Source organism: Pezoporus wallicus, unplaced genomic scaffold, assembly GCF_028554395.1.
Source record: "Pezoporus wallicus isolate ANWC-B61680 ecotype Strahan unplaced genomic scaffold, APGP_CSIRO_Pwel_v1 contig_6665, whole genome shotgun sequence".
Taxonomy (NCBI): domain Eukaryota; kingdom Metazoa; phylum Chordata; class Aves; order Psittaciformes; family Psittacidae; genus Pezoporus; species Pezoporus wallicus.
Window position 1 is genome coordinate 31,355 of NW_026636967.1, and position 16,451 is coordinate 47,805.

At 44.8% G+C, this 16,451-nt stretch overlaps 1 protein-coding gene across 15 annotated transcripts in view; it reads left to right on the forward strand.

The window, feature by feature from the left end:
* The window catches only part of PACS2 (phosphofurin acidic cluster sorting protein 2), a 78,667-nt gene that overhangs the window by 31,348 nt on the left and 30,868 nt on the right, over window positions 1–16,451 (forward strand). For 11 of the 15 annotated variants that reach the window (XM_057402379.1, XM_057402385.1, XM_057402389.1 and 8 more), the window contains 8 exons: window positions 2,144–2,233; window positions 6,769–6,894; window positions 8,957–9,119; window positions 10,379–10,452; window positions 11,222–11,302; window positions 12,718–12,777; window positions 13,980–14,137; window positions 16,222–16,312. In XM_057402379.1, the coding sequence (XP_057258362.1) occupies window positions 2,144–2,233; window positions 6,769–6,894; window positions 8,957–9,119; window positions 10,379–10,452; window positions 11,222–11,302; window positions 12,718–12,777; window positions 13,980–14,137; window positions 16,222–16,312 (843 nt within the window). The remainder of the gene's footprint in view (window positions 1–2,143; window positions 2,234–6,768; window positions 6,895–8,956; window positions 9,120–10,378; window positions 10,453–11,221; window positions 11,303–12,717; window positions 12,778–13,979; window positions 14,138–16,221; window positions 16,313–16,451) is intronic. The other 4 variants (XM_057402383.1, XM_057402384.1, XM_057402395.1 and 1 more) reach the window with 2 other exon arrangements.

Sequence of the window (16,451 nt, forward strand, 5' to 3'; positions counted from 1 at the left end):
GCTTGTCAGTGAATGATCTACATCCAGAACATGTCAGATTTGAGTTGGAAAATTCAGTAGCGTTTACTAGAGCAAAACCTTTTCCTGTCCAGGTTACTGCTGACTGCTTACGCTTATGGTTGAAAGCTTGTCCTCGACTTGCAAGTCCATAGGGGGTTTTAACACATGGGACTTTGTCTGTTTTGGGTACATGTTGTGATCTGCCTTGCTACAGTAATTCAGATGCTGGTACCTTTGCAATTCTGCAGTCCTCTTTATACCAGGGCATACCTTCGAAGAACTGGAAGGCAGGACTTTCCCTGTTTGGGGTGTTCATCTGCCAAGTCCCAGGCTGCAGCTTGCATCCTTATTGTGCTCTTCCTGTGTCTGTCCAGTTGACTTGGAGGTAACAGTGGCTGGAATGACTGTCCTAGAGAGTGCCTCACCTTGGGTGTCCCTTGTTCACCCATATTTCTTTGTGATACGCTATTTAATGGTGGGTAAGCAGCACTGCAGCTGTCTCGGATACAGGCAAATTTGAAGCCCTGTTAATGAAAGTCCTTCGTAGCTTGCAGGTTATGATGATAATGCTGACAAGCTCTTTCAGGGACACTTAATTTGGCAGCACTCAGGTTTCTGACATGGCTATTGTTTGAGCCTGGTGATACTGGATCATCAAATATATATATGATCTCTGTCAGATGACTCACTGCCTTTGTATGGGGAATTGCAAGAGAGGTGTCAGACATCGGAGTCCTTCTAGAGGGGGTGACTGAATACAGACCTAATGAGAACATCTTACCTGCATTTCCCATGCCAGCCTCCTGAGCAGTGATGTTCAAAGAACTGTCAACTGTTGCCAATTTTCCTGAGCTGTTGTTCTATTTATCTGCTGCAGTCTTTTAAAAGCAGCTATATTTGGTATTTCATTAGATTTCAAGTTGCATAACAAGTAAAGCAAGATTGCTGCTATGAGGAGCTTTGCACCAATGGAACAGATGTTGCTATTGCTAGCGGCGATGCTAGCTGTGCTTTACTGCACGCGTGCTGCTCTGCCTGGGGGGAGCCCTTCAGTTTCTTTCTGTGCTCTGCTGTCTGTCTTCTGATCCACTAGAGCTTAGGCACCTCACCTATTCCACAGAGAAGCTGGTGCTGTGTTGTACAGCAGCTGAGGCACTGCTGCAAATCCCAGCGCTCGCTCTGGCTGCCTGAGCGATGCATTTGGGGATGAAGAGATTTAAGTAAGTCTCTGCTTCTCTCTGATCTCAGGATGCTGTTTGAGCCTGATATAGGCAGACCAGATTTCCCTTTGGAGGTAGCTGGGGAAGTGTTTACCCTTTTATTCTTTGGTTTCCCAGATGCTGCCTTTTTTGAGAGCTACAGTTCTGTTTTTCTGGGATCAGCCTGTCTGGACAAAGCCAGATCTGCAGCCTCAGCAGAACATTGAGCCAGGGACCTCTGAAACTTGCCACTGTGTTAGAACAGTGCAGAAGAATTTGCTAGGCAGCAGTCTCTCTTGCTTTCTTGCTGGTTTTCCCTGAAACATTCCCTGAAATGAAATGCTCACATGTGAAGTTGCCCAGTAGCTCAGGTGGTATACAGCAGCCCAAACACTGTATTGATTTGGAGTTGCCCTATAATATGATCAGGTCTCCAGATTCCACTGTTTAGTGGATTTTTTTCTTTTATAACCTCTAATACAGTTATTTAAACTGGTAAAAAATCTCCACTTTCCCTAGGGGGAGGGGTGTGTGCACAGAAAGAATAGAACAGTCTGTCATGGCTAGCACCAGAGATTTAAGCATGATGCTGGAGCCTCCAAACCCAGGAGGAGATGAGCCTTGTACCTATTGGCTGAAGTAAAATTATGAGACTTAAACTTGAGGGATGGGGGTTGACTCACAGCTTTTGAATGCTGGGGTTTGGCAGAACAAAAGCTGCTTTGTTGCAGTTAGGGACAGTAAATATGCCCAAATCTTTGGTAGGCAAATATCTCCCTTTCATCTCATTAATATTTCACAGAAGTGCAAGGTCAGACCCATCCGTTCGCTTGCTCTGTGGTAGTCCCTGATAGCGTTTCCTGGTTTTCAGTAACTAGGGCTGGGGTGGGATGTAAGGGCTGGCTTCTGAGGAATTCACCCAATGGACTCTTGTTTCTGTACAGGGCTCCAAGCGCATCCTGCGGTCTCACGAGATTGTATTGCCCCCGAGTGGACATGTGGAGACGGAGCTTGCGCTGACCTTCTCGCTGCAGGTGAGGTGGGATGTGCCGTTGGGGCAGGTGTGCTTGCTGGACTTGCTGCTTTGCAGTGAGCAGAAGTGCATTGTGTGTCTGAGGTGAAGATCCTTCTAGTGCTGCTGAGATGCTTGTTCTTAAGGCAGTTGTAGCCATTTCTGAAGAGCTAGATGAACTCTTTTGGCTTGTCTGTGGGCAGCCAGCTGTGGGGAACTGGAGCCCAAATAGGCTAGGTGACTCTAGGATCTGGGAACAGGGAAGCCCACTGGGAAAACTGCTGTATAAACCCTTAGAATTGTTCTTGGTGCCAGCCAGCCTTGCATTGTGGAAGGAGATCTCTAATCCTGAGTTGTTGAGGGGAAACAGACAAGTAGCTGCAATTTGCATGTCTTGAATGCAACAACACAAACTTGTCTGAATTGCCTCTCAGCATTGAGGGCCTGGAGCAGGGTGCTGGTTCACGGTATTAGGGGGCATGCCTTGTTGTGCATCTTGTGTTTGGAGCCCAGGAACATGAGGACTCTGCAGTCTGCCCTCTTCATGTTACAGCTGTAACAGGAACTGGAGCAGAGCAGGATGAGCTCTTTTTTGCTGTAAGTTGACTTCCTTATGAATAGGCACTGGAGGCTGACAGCCGTGGGAGGTGCCATGGTGTATCAAGCTGATGGAAAGCAGTAGTAGGAATGGGACAGGTGAACTTCTGATTTGGAGTTGCCAAAGGAAGCACTATCTGGGGGAAGCAATAGCAGTATGCAGATGGTTACTCCTGATTTTTAGAGTCGTAGAAATAGGTGGGAATTGGAGCAACTGTATTTTATTGGTTCCATTTTTTCTTAAAGCATGCTGCCCTCATGCTACCTCTTCAGCAGGGAAATAAGGTAAATAGAGGCTGGCTTGCTGCAAGCAAGAGGGAGGACCCTGCATGCATAGAATGTATCTGGATTGTCTGTGGTTTGGGACTATTGGTTATATTGAAGTGAAGAGTTTGACCTTGTAAGGAGAAAGCCTCAGGTGAGACAGTGTAGTGGTTACTCAGACCTGTGCAGACTCGAAGCAGCTAAGATTTCATTGCAGGTGGATGATAACCCTGCAGCTGCCCACGTAGATACACGTATGGCTGATGCTTCGGGTTCTGTTCTGATGCAGCCCACAGACTGTGTTAACTGCAATATTGCATCCTCTCCTTTGTGAACAGGAATAAAAAAGCCACGTGCCAGGAATATGTATGCTTGGCTCCTGGGGCTGCAGCTTTCTATGGTTGGGAGCAGAGCTGCAGGATGAGCCAGGTCTCCCTTTGCCAGTCCTGTATCATTAAGGAGCAAGTGTTTCTGCTGATCTTTTTGGAATTAATTGGGAATATGTTTGGTTGTTTTAATTTGGCTTTTTTTTTTTTTCCTGAAATTCAGAGCAGTGCTGCAGTAGGATGCAGAACACTGCCTTTAACTTGATTTTCCCTGGAGGGGCTGGGAATTGAGCCAGAATAATATGGGAGAGCGATGTCCATGACACTGAGCCTTCAGAGTAGGTGAATAGGCATAATGAAGGGATGTGATGCTGGTCTCTGACTGCAGGAAAGATTGGTGGTCTTGGATACAGTAAGGCCTGGGAAGCCTTCCTGAAATGGCACAGCAGGATTTTTATGACAACTTTTATTGTTTCTTAATTGGATGATGGCTGGAAACTACTTCTAGCTAACAACTGCAGTTTAAAACAGATTGTGGTCTGAATTTAGTCCCTTGGATATATTTGGGAGTGGTGATGGGCCACAAAGTAAAAGCATGTGGATGTCACAGAACAAGGTCTTGGTGTCTTGCAGCAGCTAGTATCTCCATACTGCATTGTCAGCTCTTCAAACCGTAAGCCTTACTTTATGCTAGCTGTCTGGATTTGCAGCCCCTTGTATCTCCACAGTCACCACCTTCTAAGCTGCTTTTCCTGGGTGAAATTCTTGTCCTTTGCACAGAGCATTTTCTTGTTAGAGCTAAGCTGGAGAGGTGACAGTGCTGGCTGGCATAATAGTGAGCAGCCCATTTTGTCTGGCAGGCCTCTGCTCAAGCAGAAGGGAGGAGTTTTCTGTTGCTGTTACACAGCTGGGGTAAGACTGGAGTTAGTGATGTTAAGTGATCCTGTTTCACCTTGCCTGCTAGAGCAAGAGCTAGACTAGTGGTAGCCTTTCTGGCAGGTGAGCTAGCATCACCCTTACTGCTGGAATGCCTGCTTCTCTGGACCCTCTGTGAGTTTCACAGGATCAAGTGAAATTCCCCAGATTATTCCAAGCACAACATCCTAGCTTTCTGGAGCACTTAATTCCTGTGTTTTAATCTAATAACTTTTTCCAGATGGAAGGGATTACATCACTGGGGCTTCAGAAAGAATGTCTTGCCCTGATTCTCATTACTCTGATGTGCGTGATGGTCCCTTCTTTGCCACCCCTATGAGGTGCTTTAGGGCACTTGGTGCTTCCTCTAAAAGCCTTGGTTTCAAATGTTTTGAGTCAAACTGTTTTCCTCTCCAATCTCTGCCATGACTGACAGTTACTGAAATGTTGTCTTTGAAACCCTTCTGTAGAGTTGCTAAGTCATGGCTGGTGTTTAAAATAGCTTGTCTCTGCTATGAAAACGGCCTGGCATTTCTTCTAGAGGGTTTTGCTTTTTAACAAAGGAACTGAGTGGCCTGAGACTCTGTGCTCATCAGAGGTGGCCAAGCAGCACACCTTTGAAAAACAGAAACTTGCACATGTGTGGACTTGAGCCATCCAGTTTAATCCCTGAAAGTCAAGCTGGCCTGCGACCAAGTGTGACTTTGGACCTTAGCTGCAGGCTCATACTTAAGCAGCCTTGGCGTGGCCCAAGCGCTTTGAGCTGAGAGCAGGGAGTCCCTCTCCCCTGCTGCCCTTCCAAGATGTGAAAGAGCCCCAGAGGCAAGGAGATCGTAGATTTGAATGCAAAAGTTGGCTTTGGCTTTTGAGCTCCTCTTGTCCCTTCCCCGTAATAACTTTCTTCCCTCCTTGTTTGGGGATGTTGCACGCCTGTAAAGTCACACGCTCCATTTTTGGTTGCCGGTGTGTTTTGAGGTTGTCTTTTAATTATGTGGGCTCCTGTTCCTCTCTTCTGCAGGGCCACTGCCTCTTGCAGTGCACAGTAGACCTGCTCTTGCAGAGCAGTCAGTTAATTAGCATTCTGCTTGCTTGTGTGGCCACAGCTTCCAGCCCTCTGCATAGCAGCCAGACTTGCTCTGGACTCTAAATTCTATCTCTGGGTTTCTGGTGGCACTCAGCATTTGTATTTATCACATGTTTTGATTGGCAGTAAGTTATTTTCTTAATGTCTCAAGGAGAAAAAAATATGTAGGACTTGCCTGCGAGAGGAGCATGCTTCACTTGGGAATGGCCTGGTTGAGATCCTTGGAATTAGATTCTCCTGTTTGTAGGTTACTTAGTGCTGTGTATTTTGTATATTTGGAGCACGTGTCCCATTCACCTCTGGGGATGAGACTGATCAGATGGCTGCTGTAATCGTCTCTTGAGGATTGCTCTTCCATGGCATGGCTTCTTCCCCCAGCAGCTGAGCTGGGCCCTGGAGATGGCCAGTGCTCTGGCAAGTGCCCTGTCAGAAAGCAGGACCTGACTGCATTAATACACTGTGCAGATGAGCATGGCAAGCTGAGATAACGTGGTTAACCCCACACTTTCCTAAAAGTCTCTGCTTGACTTCACAGTCAAGTAGAGTTTTGGGGAGTTTTTTGGAGATATATACAACCAAATGTATTTTCTTGTATGGAACATGTATTGGAAGGATTTATGTCTTCGCTATGTAGCCTGGCAGGAGGGTTCTTGATGTAATTACTTAAAGTAGAACCACTTTGAGAATTAGAAGTTTGTGTTAATGTTGGAAGATGCTGATAGTTGCAAGAGCTTTGTGGCTGGAAAGAATCATTGCATGATCATGTAGGTCTCCATGCTTTAACAAAAGAGGCATCAGCAAATCCTTGGCCTCTCCATAGCTTTGCTTCTCTTTGCTTTCCATTCAGAGTGCAATAGGTTCTTAATGTGTGCAGTAGAGGGCTCAATACTGAGCAGTGGCCTTGTGCTTGGAGGGAAGGCAGTGTCCTACCAAGAGTATGGGGGTCCATGCTACTGCATGCAGCCTGTTGATTGTGCAAGGGCATCCTGTGCACCAGGTGGCACCTCTGGGGCTCCAGTTCTGGGCAGCCTCCATTCAGCTGTTGCAGGAAGTGTCTCCTGGAGACTGCTTTTCTCTCTGAAACAGGGATTGGGCTCAGCCTTTCCCAAACTGAACATCTCCTCTGTGCCGCTGGGTTGTGTTTTCATTGTGCTTGGCTGGGGAAATGAAAGCCCAGACCTGAGCTGTTTGGGCAGAGATGAAGGCTTCCTTGGGATAATGAAAGATTGTCCGCTGAGTGTCAGTTAGCTGTAGGCACTTCTAAAAGCCCTGTGGCTAATCCCTAGAAATGGAGTTTACTTGTGGAGTAGGCAGCTTGAGAGATAACATCAAGAGACATAATAAAGTTTTCCATTTTGTTCCCAACTGCAGTACCCTCACTTCTTGAAGAGAGAAGGCAACAAGCTTCAGATCATGCTGCAGCGGCGGAAGCGATACAAGAACCGAACCATTTTAGGCTACAAGACTCTGGCTGTGGGGTCTATCAACATGGCTGAGGTGAGCAGAATTTGGCACAATCTCTTTTTACAAAGGTAGATGTTTTCTCTTCTCTTTAGACCCAGTGTTGTGACTTTCCTCATTGAGTAGTACGTCATGGGATTTCATATAGCTGTTTTAACAACTGCAATCAGTATTCAGTGGACAATATTTTAAACAGATTTTACCACTGCGTGATAATATTGGACATTTTCTGGATAGGATATTGAGAGCTAAAGCTTTCACAAGACTAGCTTTTCACCTTGTGAAGATTTTGTTGTTGTATGTTGGGGTTTTGTTTTTTTTTTAGAGTTACAGGCTCCAGATCTTAAGTGCAGAACAAGACAGACACAGTCACTCAGGCAAGCCTTCCAACCCTAAGAAATGCTAAAGTTAAAGCAAGGTTTGCTGTGCTTCTCTGTGCTACTGTATGAAAGTTAAGGATAAAGTACTTTCATTTTGCTTGAAACACACTTTGCAGTTCTTATTTCATGACTTGATAATTTGGGTGGAATTCTGTTCATGAGAGGTAAATGATAAAATTTTCAGATTTGCATCTGAAAATTAATGCTGGAATCAAGTATGGATAAATTATTCACTAAGGCTTTCTGAATGGCTTAGCTCAATGCTTCATTATTTCATGCCCTGTTTAATCTCTGCTGTTTCTGTTTCTGAGTATTTAGAAATGGACTTAGCAATAGCAAGTTCAGGTTAACACCAGTATTGTTCACAGAATGCAGTCCGATGAAAAAATCATTTCCAACCAAAATAAACTAGTGTTATGCTGTGATGACTTTTTACTACACTAAATAATTAATTATTAAGGCCACTCCTTGTGTGTGAGTTCAGTTTCCCTTAGACTTGCAGTAGATGGTGAATTCCCCATTTGAAGCGGCCAAATTTCGATGTGTAGCTGTGTTGTAGCTGACATTTTTTGTGTACCATGTTTGGTTTGTTTAAGACCAGAAATTAAATACTGCTGTAAGGCAGAAAACATGTGGCTCCATTAATTAGACCCATCAGTGAACCTGTTGGGCACTTGCTACTGCTGCTGCATGTAGTTTTTCTTAGGTCTTTTTGCAATGTCAGCTGATTGAGGTTAGACAGTCAGAAATTTTCAAAGGTGCACTGTGTTAGGGCATAGTTACTCTCCAGCTCATCTGGGCTATTTCTGAAATTGAAGACTTGAGGAAAACAAATTTTACAAGCCTCCTTTGCAGTTTATGGTATGATGACCCCCAACAACACTGATACATTTCTTAAAAGTAGAGTCTCTTAGCTGTTGAAACAAAGCAATGAATTGGAGTTGTGAGTCTGAGCAGAGTTTAAGAGCAGGGAGGTATTTGTTCCTCAGCAGCTCAGGTCTTTTTAAAGCCACACAAGGAGTTGACAAAGCAGCCTGGCGTATGTTATAAAGCTGAGGTACAGGCATGGGGGTGCACTTTTGAACTCCAGTGAAGCAAGAGAAGGACATAAATCTTAGGTTCTGGGAAGAACCATGTAAGTGTCAAATGGAGGAGAAACCCACACTGAGATGTCCCTCTACCTCAACCATTTGTCTTGTTTTTCATGACCCACTCCTTCATTATCCTGGGGTGGCCAGCTCCTCTGAGATTCAGGTGCCAGCTCCCTGGAGCAGGGTTTTTTGCTTTAGGAGGCACTTTGCTTCTGTATCTCGCCATTAATTTTTGCCTTTAATGGCTGTTCTGATGGGCTTTAACACAAAATGAAGTTCCTTCATTAGGTGTTCATGAGGTTGGTAACTTAATAATTCAAATCAGTACTGTGCCATGAAAGCAAATACATAGTAATGAGGTATTGAGTATTGTGCTTCAAGCATGAGCTAATCAACTGTCAAGCTCAGAATGCTTTTTGCTTCCTTCCATTGCTTCCACTAGTAGTCAAAATCTCAACTAGCATTGAATATTGCTTGCAAGTGGCTCCTGCAGTTGCAGGGTGTTGACTTGCTTCTGTACTTGAAAATGCGGAGTAACTCTATTAATGTAAATCTCTCATATTGTGCAAAATATGCAAGTTTAAATACATTTAAAGGCCAATTTGTACCACTTCATTCCTGTCCCAGGTCATGCAGCACCCAACAGAAGGTGGCCAAGTTCTGAGCCTTTTCAGCAACATCAAAGAGGCTGCAGTGAAGGTAGCAGAAATCTGGATCTTCTCCTTGTCAAGTCAGCCAATTGACCATGAAGACAGCACAATGCAGGCCAGCCAGAAAATCAAGTCTACAGGTGAGAGTACAACCACATGCTCTGAAGACCACTGTTTTCCTGAACTAGCTGGAGTTAAACCCCACCTGGGCTTAGATGCTTTCAGGGCCAAATAACTGTTTTGTACAAGTTGCTTGTCTATAACTGATTAATGCAAAGAAAATTAAAAGGTTTTGAACAAACAAAATTAACATGGTTTTAACCTGTTGCTATGTCACCAGAGGGTGTGACAGGAGTGGGAAATTGAATTGTCAAAGTTTCTCCTGCATCCCACCAGGCCTGAGCCATCCAGCAAGGGTTAGCTGTGTTCTCACCAGTACTCTTCCAGCATTACTGGTGGGTGTGCTGAGAACCTGTAGCTTCTCACCTAGCTAAAGGTGTTGTATTCAGGATATTTGCATTTAAGATACTCTTCCAACTTCTTTTTCCTTTGAGTATTTTACAGTAAATCTCATTAACTTAGGTGAGACCTGCAAACCTGCAACATGTTATGCTGTGGACTTATGGCCTGGTTTGATGAATGTAAATCCATGGTGTTGTGCACCATTTAGGAAAGTCATTTGGTTTCTGCTTGTGGTACTAGCCTTCTGCTCACTGCTAGAAGAGTGACCTGTTGAAGATAGTGCATGCAGGTGCTTGTGTGTTGTTGCCTGAAGTCAGGCAGATCACCTGAAGTCTCCTTTCAATAAAGAATTTAGACTCTCCTGGCATGTCTCACTTGCTCCTTTAAGTCAGTTATGCCCATGTCAGAGGGAGAAGTTATCTCCCTTGTGGAGAAACCTCTTTATTTGCTGCTGTCTATCAGGTGGTTCTTTCCAGGATAGAAGGGGATGGTGTTTCAAGAAGCCTTATCTGTATGCTTCTGCTTTCTTTCTATTAAATGTGTTTCTCCTTATTCCTTACCTCCAGGTGGTTCCCGTAGAATCATAGAATAGCTAAGGTTGGAAAGGACCTTAAGATCATGAAGTTCCAACCCCCCTGCCATGGCAGGGAAACCTCACCCTAGTCCATGTTGCCCAAGGCTCTGTCCAGCCTGGCTTTGAGCACTGCCAGGGATGGAGCATTTACTACTTCTTTGGGCAACCTGTTCCAGTGCCATCTCACTGGTTCTAGCACAGATAGAAGATAAACTAAGATAAACTAAGATAAACCAACAAGGATCTCCTTGTCTGCGTCCTTTCTTGATTTGTGACTGTTAGTTGGCCTTCTCTGCTTCTGAGATGAGACGCTTGCCTTAAAGGAGTTTCACAGGATCTCTCCCGTCTTTCCTTCCCTTTCAGACAACTATTCCGAGGAAGAGTACGAGAGCTTCTCTTCTGAGCAGGAGGCCAGTGATGATGCTGTACAGGGCCAGGTACTGTTTAGGGCATGGCTTCTTCCTGTGAGGGCTTCAGTGTAGTGTGTACACTCTTGACGCATGCTTGAAACTAAAAGCCTATTTAACTAAACCATGACAGCGCAGGACTGTCACCAAGTGTTTAGCTGCAGTGGCAAATGCCTGCACAGTAACCCATTTCTTCCACCATGCTGTTATTTATCTGTTCGTGTGTTTGGACTTGAGCTCCCTCTAAACAGTAAACATTAGCACCTTTGTGTCTTTCTCAGCTTAATGGTCAAGGCATCAGTTGATCAATTCTGTAATACTGATAGGATTTGAAGAGCCCAACCAGATCCCCAGCTGTATTGAAAAGGCCAGTGGGGTCTGAGTTGGTCTTTAGTCTTTAATGCCTTATATAAAATAGGTCCTTATGAAGAACAGTCTGGCTAGATGTGAGATGCTTTCAAATTTGTGTCTTACTTGCCTTCAGACTCTGGCATTACCTGCCTTCCACCTCTTGGAAGGTACTGAGAGAGGTACCCCCTGAAATGGGGGGCTGTGACTATCCTTGTTCCTTGAATGTAGAGCTAGGTCTGTTTTTCTTCTCTAAGCTGTTATTCGTGGCTCTCTGCGGACCTGGTTCACTTCCTTTTCCCTTTGCTGTCATAACTGCAGTTAAGGCAAATGTTAAATGCCTGGAAGACAAAGCAGCAGATTCATCTTCATAGAAGGAACAGTTTTAACATATAAATGTTCATGTGTCTCCAAATCACAAAGGTAACGCAGGAATCCTCTTTCTGTTCAGGATTTGGATGATGATGAGTACGAGCTGGGGAAGCCCAAGAAGCAGCGGAGATCGATAGTAAGAACGACGTCCATAACCAGGGTCGGTGGAAATTAGTTTTACTAACACTGATGGGGTTTGGTCAGGATGCACGGTGCATGTGGCTTATGGGGGCAGCAGTACTAGACATGCTGGCCCAGCAGAGAGCCTGGGGTCATGGTCACAGCATGTGAAGAGCTGGCAAAACCAGGAGGTTCAGAGAGTCGGGCCATCCAAGATCTGTCTGTGTGCTGTCTTGAGTATCCTTTGGCTGTAAGGTTAAGAAGCTCCAAAAATCATGTAAGTGTATGAAATGAATTTCCACCCCCATGAAGAAGCCAGTGCAGAATCCACACTCATGTAAGTCCCAAAAGTAGCTTTAAGTGAAGGAAAGCTCTTCTGTTTGTACTGTGCATGGAAGAGGCCAGTGGGAAAATTTCAGAATGAAGTTAAGTAGCTCAGTCAGGGGCTTGAGCTTGACAGATGAACCTGATTTAGTGAACGGGATGTTGCAGTAGAAGTAGCTGGATACTGAAGGCTTTGGCAAGTCGCATGCAGCTATCCAGCCTCTCTAAGCAAGCATGTGTATGCCTGTAAAGCTCATACCTTGTTCAAAGCAATGACGTATGCTTGACCATGCCATAACACAGGTTTTTGCTTATACAAGTGTGCTTGAAGTCTGTGATGACAGTAACTCAGAATTGCCAAGGTAGTTTAGGTTTCTTTTTGGACCTAGGAGTAAGTTTGGAGATCATTCTACCTCCCATAAGGCTATTTCTGAAATCCATGTTTTGATAATCTCTGAAATAAACCCTATTTTGACCTGAATCTGACAATAAAAAGATCCTCTCTGAGACCAGGAGCATGCTGGTTCATATCCTTGGTGTCCTTAATGTTGTTTTCGGGAGTCAGTGACCAGCCAAGACAAAAGGGAGCACTTGGTTCTTAAGCAGCTTTCTCATAATAAGAATAATGTCTTTCTAGCCCTGACCTCTGAACTGATACTGAATCTCCAGCATGTGGGGCTGATGCAAAACTGGGTTTAGTGGCCTGGTGCCAGCCATTTTCTACTCCCTTTCCTCCTGACACAGGGATGCCACATCTGTACCAGCACATCTCATCTTTTCTTCACAGTGTGTGTATTAGGTTTGTCAGTGCAGGAGGAGATCTGGCAGGTAAAATGATTTATCTCCTTTGTCCACCCAAGAGTAGTGTGCTGTCTGTCAGAGCCAGGAGATCTATATTGCTTGGTGGAGTGTGATCTGGTTTGTTGTAGTGCAGGAAAGAAAGTTTGTAGTAGATGTGGAAAAGCCAATTTCAACATAAGAACAGCAGAGACTTGGTTTGTGATGTCAGGAGTTATTTGATTTGAAGCAGCAGCTGCAGCACCAGTGTCAGATGCATCTGAGTGTTTTGCAGACTAGGAGAAAAATGTTCACTTAATGCTTTACTCATGTAAAAGTGTCTTTGACTTGCAGCAACAGAACTTCAAGCAGAAGGTTGTGGCATTGCTGAAGAGGTTCAAAGTGTCTGATGAGGTAAGTAATTCATTCTGTAAGCCTTTCTGTCTTGTGTGTTGCCCTCTGCTTGGTGCATCTTGCTTTAGTCTTCAGGACCACTTTTTTTGTTTCCCTCTAGTTCCCTTCATTTTGTTTTCACATCTGCAGTGGATGTGACCTTTCCTTACACCCTGGCCTTGCATGGAGGCTTGAGGGCCAACTTTAAAATGTCATCAAACGATTTCTAGATCAAGTTTTATCAAAAGTAGATTTTGGCAGCTGTGTATGTACCCATTAGTTTTGCAGACTCGCTTGGAATTATCTTTGACCATTTCAAAGGCAAGTATACATATATTGCTTGTGAAGTTAAATCCCAGCCTGTTTGATCATCTTACTAGAACAGCCAGGCAAGACATGAAAAACTTGGATAGGGAGCATGGGTTCACAGGAGAGTCAGTGTTCTGGTCAGAGCTGAGATCCAAACCTCAAGAAACCTGTGTAACATTAACTATCTAATATAAAAACAATTAACAAACATCTCAATTGTTTGAATGGCTGTGTGTCGATTTTGTGGCATGTGGGAAAAAGCGAGTAACTCCTCATGCTTCCTTATGCTTTCAGACAGTCCTGTTAGCTTTGCTGTTCTTCCCAAGTTAGCTCAGCAGAGTCAGTACCCTGTGCACAGCTGCCTGCTTACTCTGGTCTATATGTGAAGCAACCTGTGGAAGTTTTGTGCAAATACCTGTTCTCTTGGGCTTTGCATGTTGGTCCAGCTGATGCTTGTCCAGGTTTCAGGCGCCTCCTGTGGACATTTTTGGCATTTCTACCTTCTTGGTTATCAAATCAGGAGGTGTGATGGCAACTTTTTCAGTAAAACCCAAGACTGTTGGGAGTACTGCATTTCTGATCTTGTTCTCAGAAAACTGGGACTCCATTAGGTGTCTTTTCAAAGCCTTGTTTGTAGAAGGGGGTTGAATAATACACATAATCTGTGGTTAATAGCTTGTTTGTGGATGCTTAGTCCAATAGGTAACTTCTGCTTAACCAGATGCTGACAAGCTTGACCCAAAGCAAAGGCTTCTCGTATACTTAATGTTTCTGTTGGATATAATATCCTTGCACTATGAACAGAATCTTGCTCCCAAGTCTGGTGTGCCTCATTCCTTGGGGCAGCTCAGGTGACATGGGATCGGTCTGGCTCCTACCTGAGTCAGTGATGCCTGCTTTTGTGCTGTGTGTAGGTTCTGGATTCAGAGCAGGACCCAGCAGAGCATGTTCCAGAGGTGGAGGAGGACTTGGACCTTCTGTATGACACACTGGATATAGAGAACCCCAGTGACAGTGGGCCAGAAATGGAGGATGATGACAGTGTCTTGAGCACTCCAAAGCCAAAGTTAAAGTAAGTGTGGGGAGGCTGATGCTGGGCCAGAGAGACACTATGTGCAGTGTCAGCACAGATTAGGTGTTCTTTCTATTCCCACCCCTCCATCCTGTGGTTTGTTTTTTTTTCCTCATCTTGACCTGGTCTTGGAGCCCTAGTGTGTGCTGTTACAATGTGAATTGCTGCTTGTGAGCTGGAGGTAGTGTGTGGGCGTCTGACTTTCTTTTAGTCTCATTTCTTCCTTGTTTCTTGTGCAGATGTTTTGCTTGCCCTGCTACCTGAGCACAAGGGTAGGAGTTGCTGACTGGAAGGCAGTAGAGTTGAACCAGGTGTTTTGAAGACATGGTAGAAACAGCCAGGAAATCTGTGCTAAGGCAGAAGGAGATGGGTTGGAAGCTGCAGAAATAGAGGCAGGGATGAACAAAGCAGACTGTGTCTCTCTGGAAAAGCTGATAAGACCCTCTGTGCAAAGAGGGTCTTTGCAGGCATTAAGGAAGCAGAACTGTGGGAAACAAAGGAGCCTCTCTGGGCCCAAGGGGACTGACTGCAGCACACATAGATCCATGCAAGTGTGTTCTGAACCAGCTTTTGTGGACACTGACGTATGGGTAATCACAGCACTGTGGAGCTGAGCCAGGAATCACTGGCTCAGGGTATTAAGCAGATGCAGAACCCTAAGCTGACAGAGCTGTGTCACATTGCTGCCAAATAAAGACTGAAAACATGGCTGAGCTGCACTCATGCTTCTGACTGGTGTGTGGTTGCATGCTCAGGCCTTCAGTGTTGTGGTGGCTCTAAAGCAAAGCCTGCCACAGCAGTTGGTCAATACAGTATCTGTAAGTGCCAGGTTAATTACCAGCTGTCATAATCGTAATTAATGTTGAATATCCCAATTGGGCTGAGAATAGATTTTTGAGTCTGGAGTGACTTGTTCTCTACCAGCAAGCCAGAAGATGTCAAGGATATGCTGGGGCAGCAGTGGTAAGTGATGGAGCTCCTGGCTTTAAAGGCGTTTGGAGCTTGACCCAGTGTATTGCAAGTTGGTAGACCCTACCTTGAAGGAATTTGAAAGCAGATAAGGTAAGCATATGCTTTGAAACAAGCCAGAATATTGTAATGTACACACTGAGAGCTCATGTCCTGTTCTCTGGAGCTAGCTGTTCTGGGATATGTGATTACAGGAATATTACTGGAATAAGAACTTACTGTGTCTGGTCCTGAGGAGACACTTTGTGGATTGCTGTGTTCAGTTCTTGTGCTCACATCTTGAAAGGATGTGATAAATGCTGATGTTGTAAGCAGGTTTTTCCCGCAACAAGAACAACAACAACAAAAAAAAATCAGTTCCTTAAATTGTAATTGACTCTTGTAGCTGGTGTGATGAGCTGCCTTTTTACATGGAAGCACAACCTGATTGTATGTGCTACCTTATCTTCCTGAGCGACTGTGTAATCGGATCATAGGGCTGGCAGCCAAATCCAGATGCAAGCTGGAAATAAAATGCGTAGTAGCAGGAGTCACTTACCCACAGGAGCAGAGTATCCGTGAGGGGCAGTAGCTCTACTTGCTATATTTCAGTCAAGAGTTAGACACTGTCTAGGCTGGCATGTAGTTCAATCGGCATTTGCAAAGCTGAAACAAGAATTGCAGTGCGATACTTTGTACCTTGTGCTTGGGGTAGTGAGGGCACAACCGCTCCTGCGGGGTGAATGTGCAGTTCTGTTCTGCTATGGGGAAAAAGCTGGACCTGCATGTGCACTGTTGATTTTCTGCTATTTGGTGTGTAGTCTGGGGGCATGCAAGTATTCCTAGGAAGGGCTTTATAAGTATGATGTGCTGTGTGACAGGTGATACGTTGGATCCATTAGATGGAAGTCTTACCAGTTAGTGTCAGGGCTAGGCAGAGGTCCCTGGACTTTCTGGCTTCTCTTGCTGTCCTGGAGACCTTCCTATCCTTTCAGAAATAGCCTATAAATTTTACTGGAACCACTGCGGAGCAGTGAGACACTCTGGGAACAGTCACATTGCTTTGCTGTGAATGTGGTGGACTCTCTTGTTAGTGGTTTTGATAATAAGACACTGTTTTTTCTTTCTGTATTCAGACCTTATTTTGAAGGACTGTCACACTCCAGCTCTCAGACAGAAATTGGTAGCATCCACAGCATCAGGAGCCAGAGAGAGCCATCAAGTCCTGTAAGTCATGTTTCATGAAGGTTATCCCTCTGTAGGTAATATAGCAGACTTGCACTGTTCTCTATTTGCATGTGTAAATTAAAGCACCCTCTCTGACTTCCTCCAGAGACTTGAATGCAGAGATACAAATTTTCTGCTA